Here is a 20,714-nt window from a genome sequence, read left to right on the forward strand (position 1 = left end):
GGTCCACGGTGGCCTTGCTGTTCAAAATTCTCATTTCCATTAAAAATGACTAGCAAGCAAATGTGAAAACATGATCTTAGCTTTTCTTTTATTCTTTTTTTTTTTTTTTTTAACTTCTACAGTTTTACAAACAAAATCTATGGAAGAGAGTTTGTCTCACTCCTTTTTCCCTACCAGATGCTTCCCATCTTTCTTATGAGGAGAGGTAGGACATCAAAGAGATAATGCACTTTGGATCTCTCAGGGCACTAGCTCTTCTGTAAGCCTCCCAAGAGAAGAGGGGAAAACACTATACATATTCTTAATATATTATATGAAAAGTGAGACTTATCACACAAAGACGATTTCTTTCCTAAGAAGAGACTTCCAATGCAATGGCGTAAAAACCTGGAGAGTTTACACACTGAGAAGCTTATCAGAAGACAGTCCTCTTCTTCATTTAGGAACAAACACTCAGACAATACCAATTTGTTGGGATTGTCAGCTGACTGCAGACAGAAAAGGAAGATCCAAACCCAAAGCCTTGCTGTGACCCTCACATTGTGAAACAGACAAAATGGGGAGTCTTCCAGATAGAGAATACATAAACAGGCCAAATGTCATCAAAACAAGAGAAATTAATGACAGGCTATCACCAGCCATGCTGGCATTGAATCCATCACTATTTCTGCCTTCCACTACCCTTGCCACGACTTCAATTTGTGATGTATCAAAAGCAAAAGCCAGTGCTCCAGCAAAGGTTTGTGGTTCTTTTTTTATTTTGCAGCATCAATCAATCTGTTCAAAGAGCACTTAAATCAACCTGCACAAGGCTTTGAACTCATAATCAGGTAAGTATGTAGGCTGTCCAGCATGTGGCTTTGAACAAAAGGGCAGGATCTCACACCCTGTCACACTTATCTAGAAAAATGAGAAGAGAGTCAAGTAGCGATGCTGAATTAAACATTAAATCTTTTAAAATAAATAAGTTAATGGATGTTAATAATTATGTTATCTCAGTAAAATGCATGAAAATTTTCTATTAGTCTTTCTTGAAGGCCATAGTGATGGATTGTATTTATTATAGATAGCATAACTCCTGTTTTGGATTACCAGTAGCAAACATTTTGTATATTACCCAGACTTCTTCCTGACGTACCCCCACAAAAATGCTGAAATATGTAGACCAGCACAAGCAACTAATAGCATGATTATTAGAGGAATATCAAAAACAATACAGCTGTGCACTGGTTCCTGTCTGTTGGTAAACCAACAACTCCACAGGAAAAATCTCAGCTTGAAACATTTATATTAGATAATCTCTCTTGTTTCCTAAACACCCTGTCATTTGGTCCTGTGACACTTTTAAATATTTATTACAAACTAAATTATCTGAGTGCCCAGCACAGTCTGCACAAGATAAATATTACTTTCTGCCTCTCTATTATGACTTCATCTCCTCCTGTCTCCTCCTGATGTGTTTATAGCTATTGTGTTTTTCTTTTCCCGCATCAGGAGAGCACTGAACAGGGAGCTGATATTGCTGAGATAGATATGCATGCTTAACTATATGCCTGTGAATCACCCCAGTGAGCCCAAGCTTTGGGCTTATTTTGGATATGTCATGTATGATATTTTAATATTAACTCCATAACAAGAGGACTTACAAATTTGTGGCATCTCTCCTACCAGCACAACAGTTGGTACCAAGTACTTCATTACAAAGACTTTTGTAAATGAAAATCCAAGCATTTACCTATTTCTGTATTGTTTAACTGTGATTTTGGCTATTTCCAGACAAAGGAAAAAACAGTTTCATGAAATGTCCTCTTGGGACGGGATATGTCAAAACACAATTTCCAATCTGTACCTTTATTCTCATTCAGCTCCATGTCTTCTGACGATAGGCTGGCTGCAGCTGAAGGTTTTGTTTCACCTATAAGAACAAAGGAAATGAAAGAGAAGCTATTCATTAAATAGAAAACTGATGAACCACTTTACTGAAAAAAAAGTGTTATGCCTTATTGAGACAAGGTGTTGGACCTGAATTTCATTTACTGGGCTTCCATCCATTCACTGGCTATTACTGGTCTGATCGTCTTCCCTAAGCAAGATGTAATCTAACATTCCAATAGAGCCAGGTTAAATCTGTATTTCAATTTCTCATAATACAGAGAGAAGAACAGCTATTGGTTTCATGGGTGTGCTGGTATTCTATTTGCTTTGAGATTAATTTTTTTCATTTAATCCATATATTTTGAGAAAAAACAATTAAGTCATTCTTAAATTGAATCATGTCCATGAATCCCACTGGAATCCAAATGAATAGATGCAAATGCTTTCCTGAATATAGCAGCTTTCATGAATCAGGCCTGAAATTAGAAAGTCCCTAAAAATCTGCAGCTTGGAGTTTTTTAATAATAGAACATGCAGGTAAAACTATTGTAGTTAATAGATACAACTGGTACCTGAACTTAAATAAATAGTGAAAGTGAAAACATTTTATTTCTTGCTAATTTTTATAGTTCTAAAAATCTTTATAAGCTTTCATTTTAATTTCTAGACTTTAATTTCTTTCAAAAGACTTGCTGGTGATTCTGGGAAAATATTTTCCTTATATAGCCATCTAGTACTTTTAACTAGATTGAAAGAAGAGCTCAGAACCACCTGCCATGTTGTTTTTCCATGTGTTAACTGTGAAGCCCATTGATGACCAACTGGAGGCCAGACTTTAAAAAAACCCTGCACAGTTTAAAATTTTCAGTCTCTTCAGACTATTATTCTTTTCTCCACTGCAATAGTTTTCTTTATGATATATACTTTTCTTTATAATATCATGATATTTTTCCCTATAATGAGAATATAAAAATCTTTATGCAATGCACCAGGTAAGAATAGAGCATAAAATTTTTGTTCTATATTTTCTTTCACAATATTGAAGTATATGGTTTGTCACACTCAGAAGAAGTTTATGCCTTTGGTTTAGATAATACAAATAAGAACTTTAACATTTGGTGGGATTGCTCCTAACAGTAGTCACTTATAGTGTTTAGAAATCTTCTAAGCATACAACTGTGTACCTTGGAAAATCAGGTAATTTTCTACTGCCAAGAAGGGGTGAAAAAGCAGCACCCTCAAAGTTCCTGGTGATGCTTTGTCTCTGCAGTGCATAGAGCAGAAAAGAGCAGAGACTCACTAAGTGCATGTAACCAATTTGGGCTAATTGTGGCCCTCTCTGTTCCTGCCACTATGTAAACCAGGAGGGAAAATTGTTAAGCCAAATCATTTTTTCCAGCAACAGCATCTGCCCATGGTCAAGGAGGTGATATTGGGCTGTGAGTGGGCATGACATTATCTTTAGGCATGTACCTAAATTGCATCCCTAAAGTATGACATTTTCTGCATCTGGGACCTCAAATGTCTGGATCTTATATTTGACACTCTTCATGAGAATAATGAAACATGAGTACCAATACAAGATAGCAAAACAACATATATCATGGCTCTGATAAACCAGCTCTGACAGCTCATATTACAACAAGTCATAACAAGCAGTTTTGGAAAAAGCACAATGCCTTTAAAACACCTACAGCAAAGTAGTAGTTTCAAGAGGCAAATATTCCTTAATTCTCTTGGGTAAAAAAAAAAAGAGTATTTTATTCAATCAAACTGAAATACTCACCCCATCAGAGTGACTATCGCTGACAAGCACTGTGTATAGGGCATCTGCAGTTGCTATAATCAGGTTTAACAGGAACCTCAGCAACTGGAGCCAGGAGCTCCAGGCAGTATTAGCTCTTAGGTGAGCTAGCAGTCAAGCACTACTTGGCAAAGTTAAAAGCTCAAAATTGCTTGAAAAAACATATGCCACAGTCTAGTCAGAGATTCAAAAGACAATCTCAATTCACACAGAATAATGCATTCTTCTCCCTGGTCCCCTGGGCCTGTTTAAAATACAACTAGCATGAAAGTGAAAAAAACAGGGAAGGATATGTGGCTGCCCTCCAGCACTTACAAAACATCACCATACCCTTATCTTGGGGAGGATGAAGTTTGCTGAGATCCATGGGAATCTATTTTATTCTGTAATACTGCTTGCTTCTGGCTTCACCTCGCACTGCCTGCCCCGCATTAGGAGGCAGAAAAGGTGACAAAAAGGACATGAAACACAGAAGGACTTCAAGCACGTCAGGCAACATCAGATGTTAACACTCAGATGCAGAACAGGAAGGCAGGGAGGAAAGCTGCCCTTCTACCTACACAGTGGCCACTGCACAGGACAAGACCCTCATTCAATGGACTTCTCATTACCACAATACAGGAAGAAAATCAGGTAAGTCAGGAATCCAGGCCTTCTAATTTTATCTGCTGTTTGCTGACTGGCTACCTTCAGCTCAAGTCTTTCCAAACAAAACCCTTTTACTCTCTAACATTCAGCATTACAATGGGAAAAAAATCCTAATCAAATGAGAAAAACTGTGCTACATGTAACACTACAGTTAAAGAAATGCTTAAGAAATAAGGGAATAGACAGACATTTTGATTGCCACTTCAAGTCTTTTGGTAACTAATTCATTTTAGCTGTCTCTTGCAAGGAACAGAGTTGTGCAAACCATAAACAATCAGACAACAGAAAAAAAAAAACAAACAGCAAAAAAAATCTCTTGTGAGCATGGAGTGACATTATATTCCAACACACTGAACTCACTATAATTTATAATTGTGTCACCTGCAAAACCCACCACTTGTGAACTCTGACATTCACTCACAGCATGTGCAATATTCTTCTCTATGAATTTAAATCTTCATAACCATTGTGACTTGTGCAGACAATTTTTTAAAACTTGAAAATACCCTTTAAAATATTCAGGAGTTGAGTTTTCATCAGAAGGAGCCTGCTGCTTGCTTCCTCCTTCCCCAAATTTCTTTCCCTCATTCTTATTCTATGCAGAGAGGAAAAAAAAAATTACTCCTTGTGAGAGGATTAGGTAGATTAGTCACCTTAAAGGGAGAATGTAGAGCTGGTAAACCTGGAGAGGGGTCTGCATTCCTGCACTGCAACACATTCATTCATAATGAATGAAGATTCGGTCTCTAATGGGAGAATTGCTCAAGACCAGAGCTAATCTGGTGAAAATGTACAAACATTCCCCTTCAAAAGCACTGACTAAGATTATTATTCACCAAAGTGGATAAAACCCAAGACAGGCCTTTAAGGAGCTGAGCACAAACCTGCTTCTTGACTCTGTGTCTTATTTTCATCGGTGTTTTGCTTATCCACTGTGCCATTACCACCTATTGGGAAAAACACATAAAAATTATTTATGATGTATCTTTTTATTGGTACCTGGAGCACTGCAATATTAATTGTAACCAATTTAGAACAAACTGCTAATTTACAGCAAAGTGCTGTGATAAAAAAGGAGAGATGTAAAGGTAAGCTGAAAAAATCTGCAAACCTGCCAACAGGACCAGTTCCATTTAAACCAGTCATGGTTTTTATCTCAAGATGAGGATTATAGAATTTATCTCAATAGGCTCACTGGAAATAACAATACCAAATAGAGGAATGTTTCTTTAAACACAGTCCACAATAAATGAAATTGTTGCTTGAACTTCTATGTATTTTATAAAGAGTTTTTTTCCCAGGGTTATTTTCCTCCTGTAACATTTCAACAGGATTCTCAGGCTGTGTTTCTGACCTGCAGAACTTCCATGCCTATGGAAGGGAAGGATCAACTGAATTGAATTTTAAAGCAAAAGCCACAATGCCACTTAACATAAAGTATAAAAATGCATCACAAATGGCTGTAATGAAGAGAGTGCATCAAACCAAAGTAAGACTGCTAGGACTGAATGAATTTTTCCCCTTTTTACATTCACATTCATTCCCAATTTTCTTCACTACTTCACATTCATGATCTATTTTCTACCCTCCAGCTCTCTTTTGGAAGGCAGGCATCAAACAGCAAAGAACCACTCAAAATGGGTAATACTCTGAAAAATATCTATAGGTCTCCTAAACTTTGCTTGCCCTGATTAGAAATATATCAGGAATTCTTTGTTTTCAAGGATGGAAAAGATTCTTTTAGCTTCATAATAACATGATAGGCTGCAGAGCTGCATGGAGGATCAGATGCCATGGCCACACACCCTGCTTTGCAGCACCACAAGAACAGCTGAGCATCAGTCTTAATGAAGTATTTGAAAAGTTGACTGCTGAGCGTATACATTGTGAGAAGGGAAATTCATTCCCAGGCCTGGCAATGTCTTGATAATGATACACATATTTTTTTTCTATGGTCTTTGCTGGCTGCCGGGTTTTCTGATTGCAGCTTCTCTAAAACAGCACAGCTGAAGTTCCTTGTGTCAGCCACCTTGCTTTTACTTAACACATGGGACCTGGTGATGGGAATAGCAGTGGTCCAAATGTGATTAGGTGGATGGAAGGAAAACAGAGAGGGCATGTACTTTCCACAGGCAGATGTACATCTGGTGGCACACTGCACCCAGCTGATATTTAAAGGCTGAAGTATGATGATTTCCCTCTTTCCAGCAGGCAATTCTTCCTGGCATCCAGCAGATGGGACTAGTGGAGAATTATTTCCAAGGCTGGCCCTGCACAGAGCTGCTCTCAGGAGGAGAGGAGATGGAGCAGGAACTTGACACCCCTCACCTGAGAGAAGAGAGGTGGGCAGGGTGGGGCTGATGGCCACCAGTGGGGACTTGAGCTTCCTGCCCTCCTGGTAACTCCTTGTATGAATTCTAACCTTAATGGTTGCCTTGCCATAGTGATTTCTTAGCACATTAGTGAGCTCTAACCTGTAAAAAACTGTGTTATGTGGATGACCAAAATGAACTGACAAAAGCTGCAGGGTTTTTCTTTCCCTGACTTGAAATCAAAAGGTATTGCTTTCAAAGTCACTGTTCTGCCTGTCCACACACAATAGGAGGACCACATGGAAAAAAACCCAGAAAGTTAGCTAAACTTTTCTCTCCTCCACTCCTTTTCTCTTAAAACACAGGCTTGGTGCCATCAAGCTATGCAGCAAGTAATTCATAAAAAAAGACAATCCTATAACACAGCAGTACAGCAGCACTGGAAAAATCTTTACCAATAGGTCAGACCAAAAGAGATTATTGCATCACCGTAAAATGAGCAGTGCCAAAGCTTCAAGGATTCAACTATGATCAAGTGTAACATTTTTCACTCTATGCAGAAAGAACTTCACAACCAGAAAAAGCAGGTCAGGCATAAATGTAACTACTGATATATAAATGAAATTAATTCTAGCATTACCTTACTGAATTCACAATTTAAAACTCCATTTCCAGATGATACTTACTTCTACATCCATTATTATGACTCTAAGCACAACTTACTTGACTAAAACCAGGTATTTCAAGGGTTCATTCATATTTATTGCCAAGGAACTATATCTCTTCTTAAGTCACTCAGAGAAAACTTAAACTACAAGAGAAACTTAAAATTATCATCTGGTTTGGTAGATTATCAGGTAAACCACATTTCTCAATTCTAAATGTATTATTTCACTGGACATTCACTGTTTAGAATTGGTCTCATAGAACCTAAATTACAGGATTCTCAACATGTTTTCACTTCATTTTGTTCCTTTAGAAAGAAAAATGTAAAAAACTTTAAGCAGAAACTTCACCTCTTGCACTCTGATCCAATCCAATAGACTGACTGGATCATGACATGAAAATTCATCTTGATCAATGTACTGACAGTAAGTGTTGTGCCTGGCAAGTGACTTTGGCAGAAATAGAGAAAAGGAAATGCTAAAAATTAAGACTGGACAAGTGATGCTCAAATAAATGACTTGCAGAAGGAATGGTTAAGCTCTGCTTGGCCTGGAGTATCTATTTATCTTGTGAGAAAGGGTGGAAGCAGAGCATGAATACACTGACAAGAAAGCAAACTACAGAATGGAGAAGTAACTAATCCCAAAGTCTTTGACAAACAGGTTTTTCCACTTTTATAAAACCCTTCTAATGAGTCTCTCACTGAGTGTCTTTGACTGATGAAGAGTCTTTCTGCAGTTATTGCTCTTCACTGGAACTGGGTGCAGAGCAGATGGGAAGGCTTTAAGGAGCACATCCTCAAGGCAAAGAGCTGGAAATCTATTTTACAAGAGTAGTGAGACAATTTTTCCATCATATTTTTATTCACCCCTGGCTCTCCTTTTCTCCAGGCAGAAAAGCCAGAGCCAGTACATTTTCCTTGTGTCTTCCCCACGACATTATTTATAATAAAAATGTCTTTTCCACTGGATGGCTTCTACAGTATCTGCCATCCTTCTTTTCCCACTACTGCAGCAATCAGTGATTGTATTTCCTTTAGGTGAAAGCTGTCCTCACAATATTTGCTTTTCTATTACACTGGTAATTGAACAGCAATCTGTCACTCACTCCAAAGGAGATACAAAAAGTGGCAAATGACATGTCGTGTCATTTTAGGCCAGAAAATGTAAATGATTTTGAGCCACATCACAAGACAAATGGGAACATCTGTTTCTTTTCCCCCTGGCATGACAGTCAGTTCTGAAAAACAGAAGTTTAAGGATTACAGTAGTACTGTACAAACAAAATAAGCACATCAGACACTAAAATACATTCTTCTGTCCATCTATTCTGCTTTCTCTTGCCAAGTGACTACTGCCTGATAGGTTCTTGCTCTCTTCTCTTGGCATTTTCTTTGAGATCATCAAGAAAATCCATTCCTCTTCCCCCTCCCCAAATGCTGTATTTGGTAGAAAAGAGGCATCAATCAGCATCCTCAGCAAGCTGGCAGAGTAAGTGGCACTTCTAACTCCACCAGAAAAGAGAATTCTCCAGGAGTGCCTGCCCACTTTCTGTTATGGAGAGGTATTTAGCATGCTCAGTGAGGTGCCAGCTGCAGTGGCAGCCCCCACATGATAATATGATAAAAAATAAGCCAGCCATCAGACAGGATAGGGCTGGGACAAGATCCTGATAAAAGGTCAGGGAACAAACCCTTGGAGGAGGTTTTGATATTCTTCACATTTTCTCTGTAAGAGCCTGGAAACATGTGGCTTCTTACATCTTCCACTGTTCTTGTGACAAACATGGCAAGTCAAAAATATTAATAGCCTGCTGGCCTCTTGGCTTTTCCCATTTCAGAGCTGAGGAAGTGCTATGTCTGCTCACACACCTACTCCTCTTCAGCAGCACCTTTCTTCACAAGCAGCTGGTGACATACATAGAGATGAGGCTAAAGTCAGTGCCCCAAAAACTGCTGCAAAAAGACATTTTTCAGAAAAAACAGTATTGCAGATACTGTGTTTTTTTATTTCAAGGAAGAAATTCTGCATAACCAGTACAAACCAGTCAATTTCTACCCCTCCAACACAGAATCCTGATCTGGGAAGTATCCACAAGGATCATCTAGTCCAACTCATGAACACAGAGGCTATTAATAATAAAATTGCTTTTGCTACAGAGAAAGCTTTATTTATATCATCCATAGAGTGTCAGTGTTCAGAATAAGGTTTCTTCAAACCTTCTCCTTCTTCCTGGTGTAGAAATAAAAGTGACAAAGGTCCAATACCTGGGCCCTTTCATCTTAATTTGTGCAAGTGCCACAATCTGGGATACCAGGTTGGATCCTGTTACATCTCTGAATGGCTCTGCCATGCAAGTTCAGGAGCATCCTCTGCTTTTCTGCCTGGCCAGTGACTTTGGCATCCCTCCACTGGTCTGACCTGTGCTTCTAGCTTGTAAACAAATACAAGTACGACCAAGATCTGTCAGACAAGGGGTGCCAGTTTTGAACTGTCTTTTTTTTTACAGCACAGAAATACTGCTATGGTAAACATACTAATGACATGAAACTCCTTATTGTATAGCAGAGAAACTAATTAATGAGAAAGTGAAAAATATAGGCCTTGATCTGCATTCTGCACACAAGTAGATGTGCTGGCTTCACTGAAACCCATAAAATGTGAGAAGAAAGCACATGTACATTCATATAGGCACTTGAGATCATATAGCCTGCAACCATTTTCAAACTATTCCAGTGGTAAAATAATATCAGACATAAACCAAGAAGCACATACACACAAAGGCCATTATTGCAGAACTACAAACACATTAAAGTGAATCATTAATGTGGTGGCCTGAGGTTGCTGAACATTTTCAGTTTTCATTTTAATTTCTTTTAATTAAATTATGATTTAGGTCAGTTTTAATCATTACTTGTATATAACCCCTTTGGGGTAAATTTTAAGAAGGGTTAGTAACGAGTTATCTGCAGTAATTGTTTAATGGAGTTATGAGACTCTTCCCTCTGTGCTGCTTCAACAAATTACCATGCTGCAGATGCAGCCCTGAACAGGCTACTGTGAATGCACCCAGTCCAGTGAAGCTGTCAGTCCAATAAATAATAGTGTTTCATTTCCATGCAGCATTTTGTCCAGGAGTGTGGGAAGAGAATGAGAAAACTGTAGGTTGAGTGGCTTATCGCAGAAGTTAAAAATGAAACTATTGTATTTAATGTATTTAACATCCTGAGAAATACAATAGTCTTGGCTAAAGCCCAGTGAAGTCATGCATGTCCCCCTTTCTTCACTCTTCTGTGGGTCAGAAGACAACTAACTCAGCTTTATTATAACCCCCCTGGTTAGGGAAGAACCAGGGGACAATGGCTACAGCATAAAATTAAGTCCTGGGAAGACAGAAATATGCTGGTTTGTCTCAACTCACTGCTTGGAAACATTGTGCTCACCTGGCTTTTCACTGGGTATAACTCTCCATTGACTCAGACTGTGCAATAGAGGTGCTGGGCAAGGGACATGGAACATTTAATTGCCAAAGATGCTGAGCATCGCTATTCCTGTGATGCTTCAAAACAAATGGAGGGAGACATCTCCTGGAAGCTTGAGCTGACCAAACAAGCCAGAATATGGATGGATATCACACCCTAGGTGTCACAGGCAGTCTGTGCAGAGGACAAAGACAATACTGGCATTTTGATGCAAAAAAACCCAAACAAACAACCCACACTGTGCTCACTTGCCTTTTCACTGGGTCTAACTCTCCATTGACTCAGACTGCAATACAGGTGCTGCACAGTATTACCACTGTGCTTGTAGTGTATAAAAGGGGACAGAAATTGCTCCCGTGAGTTGATGCAGAGTTCACAGCAGTATAAAGAAGCCCTGACTCCTGGCCCTACATTTATCCTATCCACGAGAAACAAAATGACCCCATGAGGGCAAGTGCAAAACAAACCCTCAAATTTTATCATTACTATATAAATTTACCCTTTGTTCATACTTTTACAGTGTGCCTGACATCTGAGTAACTACATACTACAAGGGACAGCCACATGGCTTCTTTTCCAAGCCACAGTCAAAATAAAGCTTGAGACCTATTTTGATTTTTCACAAATAGGAGAAACAGACAGAGAAGCCAAAGAGAAGACTACACTCATAAAAAACCCTCACAAAATGCAAACAAAACCATGGACTACTTAGCATCAGCATTTTGGAATGAAGGGACCAGCCCCATCTCCTGCACTGGACCTGAACAATCATGGTGGTTTACTGTTATTCACATCATGCTGAAAAATGAGCAATGAATTCCTTGACAGATGAGCCCCCTGCAGGTGTCTAGGGGTGGGTCACTGGGTAGAATTCTCCCCTGACAACACTGCATTAGTCAGTGCAGTAACTTAGTCTTTTGCACCTTAGCTCATCTCAGAAGGAAGACAATCTACTCCGAAAGCATTCAGGGTAAAAACAGGAATTGCAAGTGTCTTTCTGGTGCTGCTACACAGATGTACATTCAGTTGCTAAAAGAAACCCACATGGGTAAATGGCCAACACAACAGGACTGCACATCACCTGCAGAGGCCAAAATAAGCTGTGTTTTCTGAGTTTTGCACAGCCACTGCATGGCAATTTAATGGAACAGCAGAAGCCACTTCACCGATGAAAAGAATCTTCTAAGAAATGTTTGCTCAGAGAGAAAATACAACTGAAAATACAGATAACATCCTCTTTTACCCCTGGCTAAGTGCAGGGTGATCACCTAATATTCTGAAAGCTGTAATCAGTCAGGACAGATGGTAGACTTCAAAACAGAAGCAAAAAAAAGAAGCTATCAACCACAGAGGATGGAGGTTAATAGCCACTTTTTAAATATAACCCATCTGCATTAAGGTGAGACGTCTCACAGATATGTTTGATACACATCCTTCCCAGGGAATTTCTTCTGTAGTACTTCATCTTCATTGAACATTTTTTTAAAGGATTAGGTTTGCTGGCAAAAAGAAGACAGCCAGTTCTAAGCTATCTTAATAAAAAGCAACACTTTTAAGGGTGAATAAATGACTGTGTTTTTTGAAGTATAATAATGTGTCTCAATGTTTATTTATAGTAGATTATGATTGGAGCAGAAAGAATATGCTTTACTGAAGAATATGACTGCCCCATGGGATGCAAAATATGGCTGTAAATACAGTTTATCAAGGGATAAAAGAACCTCTTGCTATAAATGGCAGAACATATTAAAATATATTAAGAAGTCAAATCTAGATAATATTAATTAATACCTTAAAGAGACAGACAATCAGGCCTGCACAGTGTCAGAAGACCCTTAGATCAGACGCTTGTAACATCTCTGTGTAATGGCAAGAAAGAGCCATCTGTGTGCATCCCACCAGCTCCAGAGAGGACTGAGCCCACCTTGGAGGGAAGCAGCACAAGCCAAGTGCCATGGACTACGGTGGGTGCATACACTAGGTCCCTCTCCATGAAGCTAGAGTGTGAGCAGCGCAGTGGCAAAATTCATGGCAAAAAAGGAGAAGCAGGAAGAGGAAACCTTATGTTAATCTCACAATTAGGAGATTAAGCCATAAACAGAGGTTTATTTTGTGGTCCCAAGACTACACACTTTTTGCCATTTCCCAAAAGTTTTTTTGGGAGAAGGGATGAGGAGCCAGGGTGTTTCTCTCCTGGTGAGAATCCTACTGAATGGCCATGACCTGCTGGACCAATGAGTTGAAAGATTAAGATGCGGTTTTATTTTGCCTCATTTCTGACATCTCTCAGGGACAGAGCATCCACCAAGTCAGGCAGGTGCCAGCTGGTGAACCTGGATTTCTGACACAGCATTCAGAAATGTGATGTTACCTTTGAAAGCCAAGAGGCCAAATTGTGGTGACCCCATCAGGCAAAGGAACCAGCACTATCAACTCTGTTAAAGGTGATTTGTGTTCATTTTGAACTTTGTGGTTTGGCTTATTCATCAACCTGTTCTCCTTTCCACCAAGTGAATGGAAAGCAGACAAAGTTTGTCCTGGACAAATAACTCCAACAGACCTGCTCCTTCCACAGGTGATCCTGATAGACCAACAGCCTATCAATCTATCAGGAGGAATCTGGTCATTCATCTGGGGAACAGCTTATGAGAGAAGCTGGAGCAAGACAACTTCCAGAGCCACAGTTCTGTCTTCACATCCCTTGAAGGAGGGCAAAAAATGGCTTTTGCTGCATGGATTGATTATTTTTCTACTGGAGGAAGAGAAAAAGCAGGCATTTGTGCTGCTGTTACTAGATGTGTTGCTCATCTTTGATACAATATTGGTCGCCCACAGACTATGGAGGGAATGGATGGGGAAGCTCTTTGGCAGGCTCTGCTTTTTATCTGAGGAATCCCATAAAGAAGGAAAGGGCAAACAGTTTTGCTTCTCCCTGTTGCACGCACTGTGCTGTTCACTACATATGGGAGGACACATGGGGAGGTAGGTAAGAGACACAAGGAAAATTTAAGATTTTGTTTTGCTAGGCTTTTGTATAAATGGTTTGCCTTTGCTTGGTGACAATAAGTAGGATGAGAATGGGTGACTGTGGTATTTGTGCCAGCTCATGGCTGCTGTGTTTTGACAAGTACTGCCATTTTGTCTATGTAACCACTTTAAGATTGTGTTATGAAGCTTCTGAAGAAAGACATGCATATGTTTTGTTTAGCACCAAACATATTTTGTTCACCTGACACTTTACAATCACTCAATCCATGAATGCACCTGACTGAGGGAAAGGCAAAATTATCCCTGGCTGCTTTTACTCTCCCAGGATGCAGGAAAGTGGCAGGGGAAAAAAAAAAAAACCAAAAAAGAAGAAAATTATTTGGCATGTTTGCACATGTCAAACCTGAAACACTGCAGGGAACCAGTGAGTAAAAGAGGTTTCCTAGTCTATCCATTTTCACAGACAATACCTCTGCAGTGAAAATCTATGGAATACAACCACTGACTTAAGAATCTGCTGTGCAGTTCACACTTACTTTTCTCTACCAACAGTGTGGAGGCAGAGAACAATATATTTAATAGCATAATAACAGACACCGTTAATACTTTAGTGGTTTGGTATAAGATTGCTTTCATTAGCATGTCAAGTGTTTATTTTAGCTTACTGCAAAACAAGCTCCTTACATACAACCACTTACTCACCTTTCCTTGATTGCAAAGAGCATGATAATAAAGCAACTTATTTTCCCCAATATTCTGTGGAGGTTTTAACATGCCCTGAAATGATATTGCTCCATTACCTCTAGCCAACGAACCAGCCTGGTGAGCTGGAGAAAAATATTACAGCAGAAATATTGCTGAACTCAGTGGAATAGGTTTCAGAGACTGCCACAAGGGCAGACACAAGGCTGCTATCATTGCAAGTTGTACTCCCATCTTCAATCTAAAATGACACTCACAACAAAGCAGAGGAAAATACATTGGGTTGTTCCCATGTCTCAGTGTATATTTGTTAAAATTTTATAGCTGGTCATGTTACCAAGGGGAAAATAATATCCTATGTTAAATGTGGACTTGCTTTTATTGATTAAAGATATAGGTTGGGCTTTTGGGATTTTCATTTGTTTTGTGGAGATGTGTTTACTTTTTTGTGTGTGATTCCTTTCCTTTCCTTTCCTTTCCTTTCCTTTCCTTTCCTTTCCTTTCCTTTCCTTTCCTTTCCTTTCCTTTCCTTTCCTTTCCTTTCCTTTCCTTTCCTTTCCTTTCCTTTCCTTTCCTTTCCTTTCCTTTCCTTTCCTTTCCTTTCCTTTCCTTTCCTTTCCTTTCCTTTCCTTTCCTTTCCTTTCCTTTCCTTTCCTTTCCTTTCCTTTCCTTTCCTTTCCATTTTTTTTGGTTTTTGTTTTTTTTTTAATTTTTTTTTTAAGACTTGGGGTACTTAAAGTGAATTATCTCAAAGTTTAAACACACCAAACCACAAAGCACTTCAGTTTTACCCTAAGGGAAATTCAACCAAGTCGACCTCAGGCAGCGTTTGCTTTTGCTGTGTTTTATTCAAGACTGTTTATATGCATTAGCTACTCAGTTTTTCTTTTAAAAAGAAAAAAAGGCTAGCTTCTTAGAAGTGAAGACAAACCCCTACCTAAAAAAACCCTATTCAGACATGTAGATGTGGTTCATGTCACATCTTCAGAACTTTCATAATCTTCAAGGCTCCCCATTAAAAGTTCTTTTAATTTGTCAAAACCAACAGCTAATAATTAGACCAGGAGAAATTAAATCCTCTTCTCAGACAAATGTGTGCAAATCCCATTTACTGCAATGGAAATGGCTCACAGGTGTGTTACATTACACTCCAGCCACTTGGCAACTTGACAGGAATTCAGTGTCTGGATCCCAGCTTCTTGTCTCCTCTTCCAGAGGCACAGGTAATGCCAAAGAAATCTGATCCAGGTTTCTCCACAGGCACCTCAGCAAACACTTTAATCACCTATTCTTTTCTCCATCACAACAACTCTGAAGGCTAAATCTGAACTTTCAATCCTAAACATTACACGTTTGCTTCCTGCCTAGCATATGGGGGCTCTGCCACCAGCTATATTAAATCCAGCAGCAGTGATTATGTTTCACAGACTTCAATTCTACATCAGCAAAATCCACTGTATGGCATCAAACTCAAGGAATTCAGGCATTTTACAGCTTAGGAGTAATGCAATAATTCTATTGCCATACTGTTTACTTTGCCCTTCCTACACATTTATTTGTGCTTCACAAAGTGAACAGTAGGTCACTGGGAAAAATGGATAGGCACAGAGAAATAGGAAATTGTATCTAGGGAGCCACAGAAGGAGTGAAACAACATCAGTTAATTTTTGAATGAAAGGAAAACCTTACAGTTTGACAATACTTTCTCTCTTCCTTTCATTTTGCTTTGTTTTTTTTTTTTGTTTTTTTTTTTTCAAGATACTGATACAATGAAAGGTTTTAGGCACACTCCATGTAAGAATGTATCATAAAACAACTGTTATTCTGCCTGTTTAGGAACATTGAAAGTGTCACCACGATCCCAGCCGTGGGTTAGCCTGCATAAAAATGGACATGTGATTTGTCATTGCTGAATTCTCTAATTCAAATATAAAATTGGTATTTTAATTTAAACTGGGTTCAGTGCAGCATGAAAGGAAAGATACTCAGGTGTGATGAAATTTCTTGGGTCCCTCCAATAGCTGTCCCTTCCAGGTGATGACAGCTATTGCTTTAATGACTTGCCCATAACAACCAGTCACAATGTTAGTGACAGCATGTTACTAGCAGTTACTTAAAATGATAGATGTTAACACTTTTCTGCTCTATGTGACTCACACCTTACCCTAGACAGAATACTTTAGGAGCTGAATGCACAGTGCTAAGTCAAAATGCTGAAGATAGTGGAGCCACTGAGATGCAAAATTAGATAGGACATTTGAGAAATATTAGGTCAAAAAGAACCCATGATAAGGAGGTGTCATGGATTAAAGATTAAGGTTCATCCTTTTATCTATTTCACAGAAGAGGAATTTCTTCAGGATTGGGTGTTTTGCTCTTCCACATATATGAAAGCAGTGAAAATAAGCCTTTGATGTTAACATCTTATAAACAACTCTTCCAATGAGATAGAGATTAGGAAAATCCAGTTTTAGAGCAACATAGACCACATTTATGTCCATACACATGGACAAGCTTCCCTGAGCAGACTCAAGTGGAGGAAAAGTGTCCTCAGAGGAACAACACTATAGGCATAATGTTAATCACCAGTGACTTCTAACTGCAGAGATGTACTACACTGTGAAAGGTCTAGAAACATAAACATTGTAGAAAGGAAAACAGCAACAATTTCTTGTAGAAAAGGAAAGCAGGGATTTTATCGCTCTGTGTTTCACAGCAAGTACCTGACCAATTTAACCAACCAGACTATGACCCAAGCCCCTCACAACGTGGATTACACTTGGGCTTTTTAATTACATGAAGTCAGAACTGGTTAGAGATAAAACAGAAGCAATTTATTAAGATGTATCAGCAATAATCAGTAGCCCATTACATAGCAATAGGGTCTGTAACTGTGAATCTACCTCAGGATGAAATATATTTTTAGAGGATTTATAATCCCTTCACCTAGCCAAAAAGAACTCTCCAAGTGTGTGCAAAGAGCATTCTTAAGTGAAAGTTTTCCAGTCCTTTACCAAGAATTCAAAACAAACATTTCCTAAAAATGTGAATTGACTAATAGCCCTGAGAAGTTGTTTGAGCACCTACCTTCAGCATCATCCTGCAGGTCCTCAGGCTGCTCTTCTTTGCTCTTTGTGGGAGATGGAAGCTGGCCTTCTATAAACACAAAAAATTATAAATCACATACATTATTTGTAAATGGCTTCACTGTATCAGATACTACCATGTGTGATTCCACAATTGTATGTTTTATCTTAGCGCTCCTTTCAGTACTCAATGTTTGTCTTTCGGCTATTTAAATTAATTATTGCATCATCTCTTATGAAATTTATAATATGGATGTGTGTTTCAGCCTAGACTGGACTTTCTCTGACTTTCATAGGACAAAAGTGAAGAAAGTTCATACTGAAATAACATGCTGCCTCACAAGCACTACAGAAATAATAATCATAACCCCCAAACAATAATGTTTTAATTTGTAGTTGTAAACATAATATTTATTATACTTCATTATGTAACTGTGGAGAAATAATCTGAACTAAATTATCTTTTTTCTCAGCTGAATTCTCCATTCACTGTTTTAACACAACAAATGAATACAGACTGAAATTAATATAAATGAAAGGTAGGGAAACAAATTTCACAGATTTCACAAATTCACAAATTGCCTTAACTTCACAGATAGTGAAGTAAGGAAATGAAAGCTTTACAAGATAGAAATGTACTGGTTGAAAAAAAATCCATTCCAGCCTTTCAGACAGTGGGCAATATCAAGTTGGAGGAAAGGGAGTAAAATAAGCAATTGAGGCCAATTAAATGTGAGATCTTCCTTACTTATATGGACTGAAGCACAGAGTGTTTAATATCAGTTGGTTAAACTTTAAATATCATGAACTTTTTCTACAATATTTTCAAAATATCCTGTCAACATAAATGATGGCATTACTGTTTGTTTGTTATAATACACCTCTAGGCACAAACTGGTAGCAGAGAAAGCCTGTTAATAAAAAGGGAGGCCAAGCTGGAAATTAAGCATTAAAGGTATTCATAAATTAAGACATTTAATGTGAGTAGGTTCCCTAATTAAAACATTCTTTAAACATTGTTGCTTAACCACGAAAGCAGTGACTGACAGACAATTAAAACTCAATTCATTGTGCCTACTGAATGTATTCAACCGTGATGGGAAAATGACTTTCTGTCATTTGACTTTCTGTCAAACCTCCTGACTCCTTGTGGCTAACTGAGGGCTGGGTTGCAGGAGAAGCCTAAAGAAAACATACTTTTGTGTGTGCTGGAAATAAACCTTGACTACTCATAACCAGGAAATTTAGGAAGACATATGACCTCACATTATTCACCCTTATTGCTGTTGCCATTAAAAAATAAGAATCATGGTATTACATCAAACTGATTAGCAAATTATCAACTGGGAAAAAACTATCTACAAATGTTTTATAAATTGCTTAAGTGTTTCAAAAACTCCTAGGTCTCTCCTGCTGTCACATACATGCCACACAACCATCTACTCTTTATGTTGCTGGAGTTTTAAACAGCTCTTGACAGTCAGATGCCCAGCTCTCATGAAGGACTTAGAGTCTCCCCTTTAATCTTCCTCCCTTCCACAGTTACATATATCTAGAACCAAAATGTTGAAAATTTCGAAACATAAGGTATGAAAGCAGTTAAAGGAACTTGCAGATTCAAGGGGTGGTTGGACTCAATGAATCTTGTGGGTCCCTTCAATTCAGGATATTTTATAAGACTAAGAATACTGTGTTCATTCAAAAGACAAAATGGGAGTCAATCATTGGCTTTGCATGGAGCCCAGGGACCACAGAAATATTCTCTGCCAACCATACTTATGCCCAGAAGAGCCATGGATTAGGAAGGTGGCAGGACAGGTGAAAATGTCAGCAAAAATTCCAAAATTGAGATCGGTATGTGAGTAATTAAATTCCATCTCACTTTCTTAATTTCAATTAAAGAGCATTATTAAAAAAAAAAAAAAAAAGCCAAACTGAACATTGCTCTTACAAATTTCTACTAGAAGGAAGTTTACACTTTCTAGAACTACTTACAGCTCGGAGCAGGAAGAGCCCTTAGCAATCAGTAAATAAAATCAGTTACTGCAAAGCAGAACAAGCCTTGAGGTTTGGCTTGGTACCAGGTGGTAGACTGCTCCTGAGAGCACTTAGTACAGACATGTCATGTGTTATGCCATCATGCTTGCCCATCTGAATTTGAAATTCAAGCACAGTATTTTGAGGAAAACAAGAGTTTACAAGTGCTAAGATGAATTTCTTTCTGAAGAAGGCAGGAGTAACCACAAGAAAATCCATGGGGGAAAACTAAAGGCAAAACCTGCCAAATAAAGACATGCTTTGTCAACCCTTTAAGGGGCTCAGGAGCAATGCTGATAGAGTTCAACAAGAACTGTAATACAAAAGAGATCCTGAAAATAACCAGATTTGTGAAGACTTATTCATGCCACTGCTCTCACTTTCTTATTTTTTGAATATTTACAGTGGACCATATCAACATATGGCTTCTTTTGTTCAAATGCCACTCTGAACTATCTGCTACATTTTCTTTTTTTGTTTGAGAATAATTCACACGAGGGAACTGAATCAATAGGAATGCTTCAATCAACACTTGCCCCTCAACTGAGGAATTTTATCATCTAATCAATCCACGAAGTTTCCTCCAGTCCCACACATCAAATGTCAATCAAGTTAAAGTGCAAATGTCCAGCCAGGTCTTTCAGGACTATTTGAATACATTAGATAATACAACCAACATCTTAATTGACAGCCCAAAGATGGAGAGGGAGGAGGTGTATGTTCAGAGAAGTCAGCACTGTTGCTGTCTCAGAAGAAACCATCTTTTTGCACTCTGTAAAAAGCCTTCAAAATGCTCACAAAAGGATGTAAAGGCAGTATCCCAGGAGAACAAGATTTCAATCACAATTTCACTATTTTTAGCAGATATCCGTTATTCCAGAGACAGAAAAGGATCTGTGTTTACCATGGTAAAATACAACTCTTAACCCTTTCTGCTCTCCTGCCATGTCTATGTCCTTCCAAACAGCTAGCTAAATATTACAGAAATTTTGTCTGTAAATTTCTTTTTTAAAAGAGCACACCTGGACAGGTGTCTAAACTGATCATATTAAAATATCTTCTAATTGTGATCATTTGTTCAAAAAGGTTTCTGAGCTCTGCTGCTGGGAGACATC

At 38.5% G+C, this 20,714-nt stretch overlaps 1 protein-coding gene across 7 annotated transcripts in view; it reads right to left on the minus strand.

Annotated features, from left to right (window-relative positions):
• MACROD2 (mono-ADP ribosylhydrolase 2) overlaps window positions 1–20,714 on the minus strand; it is an 841,176-nt gene that overhangs the window by 46,632 nt on the left and 773,830 nt on the right. For 6 of the 7 annotated variants that reach the window (XM_064415411.1, XM_064415413.1, XM_064415410.1 and 3 more), the window contains 3 exons: window positions 17,564–17,632; window positions 5,212–5,274; window positions 1,850–1,915 (listed from right to left, as the gene is read on the minus strand). In XM_064415411.1, the coding sequence (XP_064271481.1) occupies window positions 1,850–1,915; window positions 5,212–5,274; window positions 17,564–17,632 (198 nt within the window). The remainder of the gene's footprint in view (window positions 1–1,849; window positions 1,916–5,211; window positions 5,275–17,563; window positions 17,633–20,714) is intronic. The other variant, XM_064415412.1, reaches the window with a different exon arrangement.

Source organism: Passer domesticus, chromosome 3 (genome assembly GCF_036417665.1).
Source record: "Passer domesticus isolate bPasDom1 chromosome 3, bPasDom1.hap1, whole genome shotgun sequence".
NCBI classification, from domain to species: Eukaryota; Metazoa; Chordata; class Aves; order Passeriformes; family Passeridae; genus Passer; species Passer domesticus.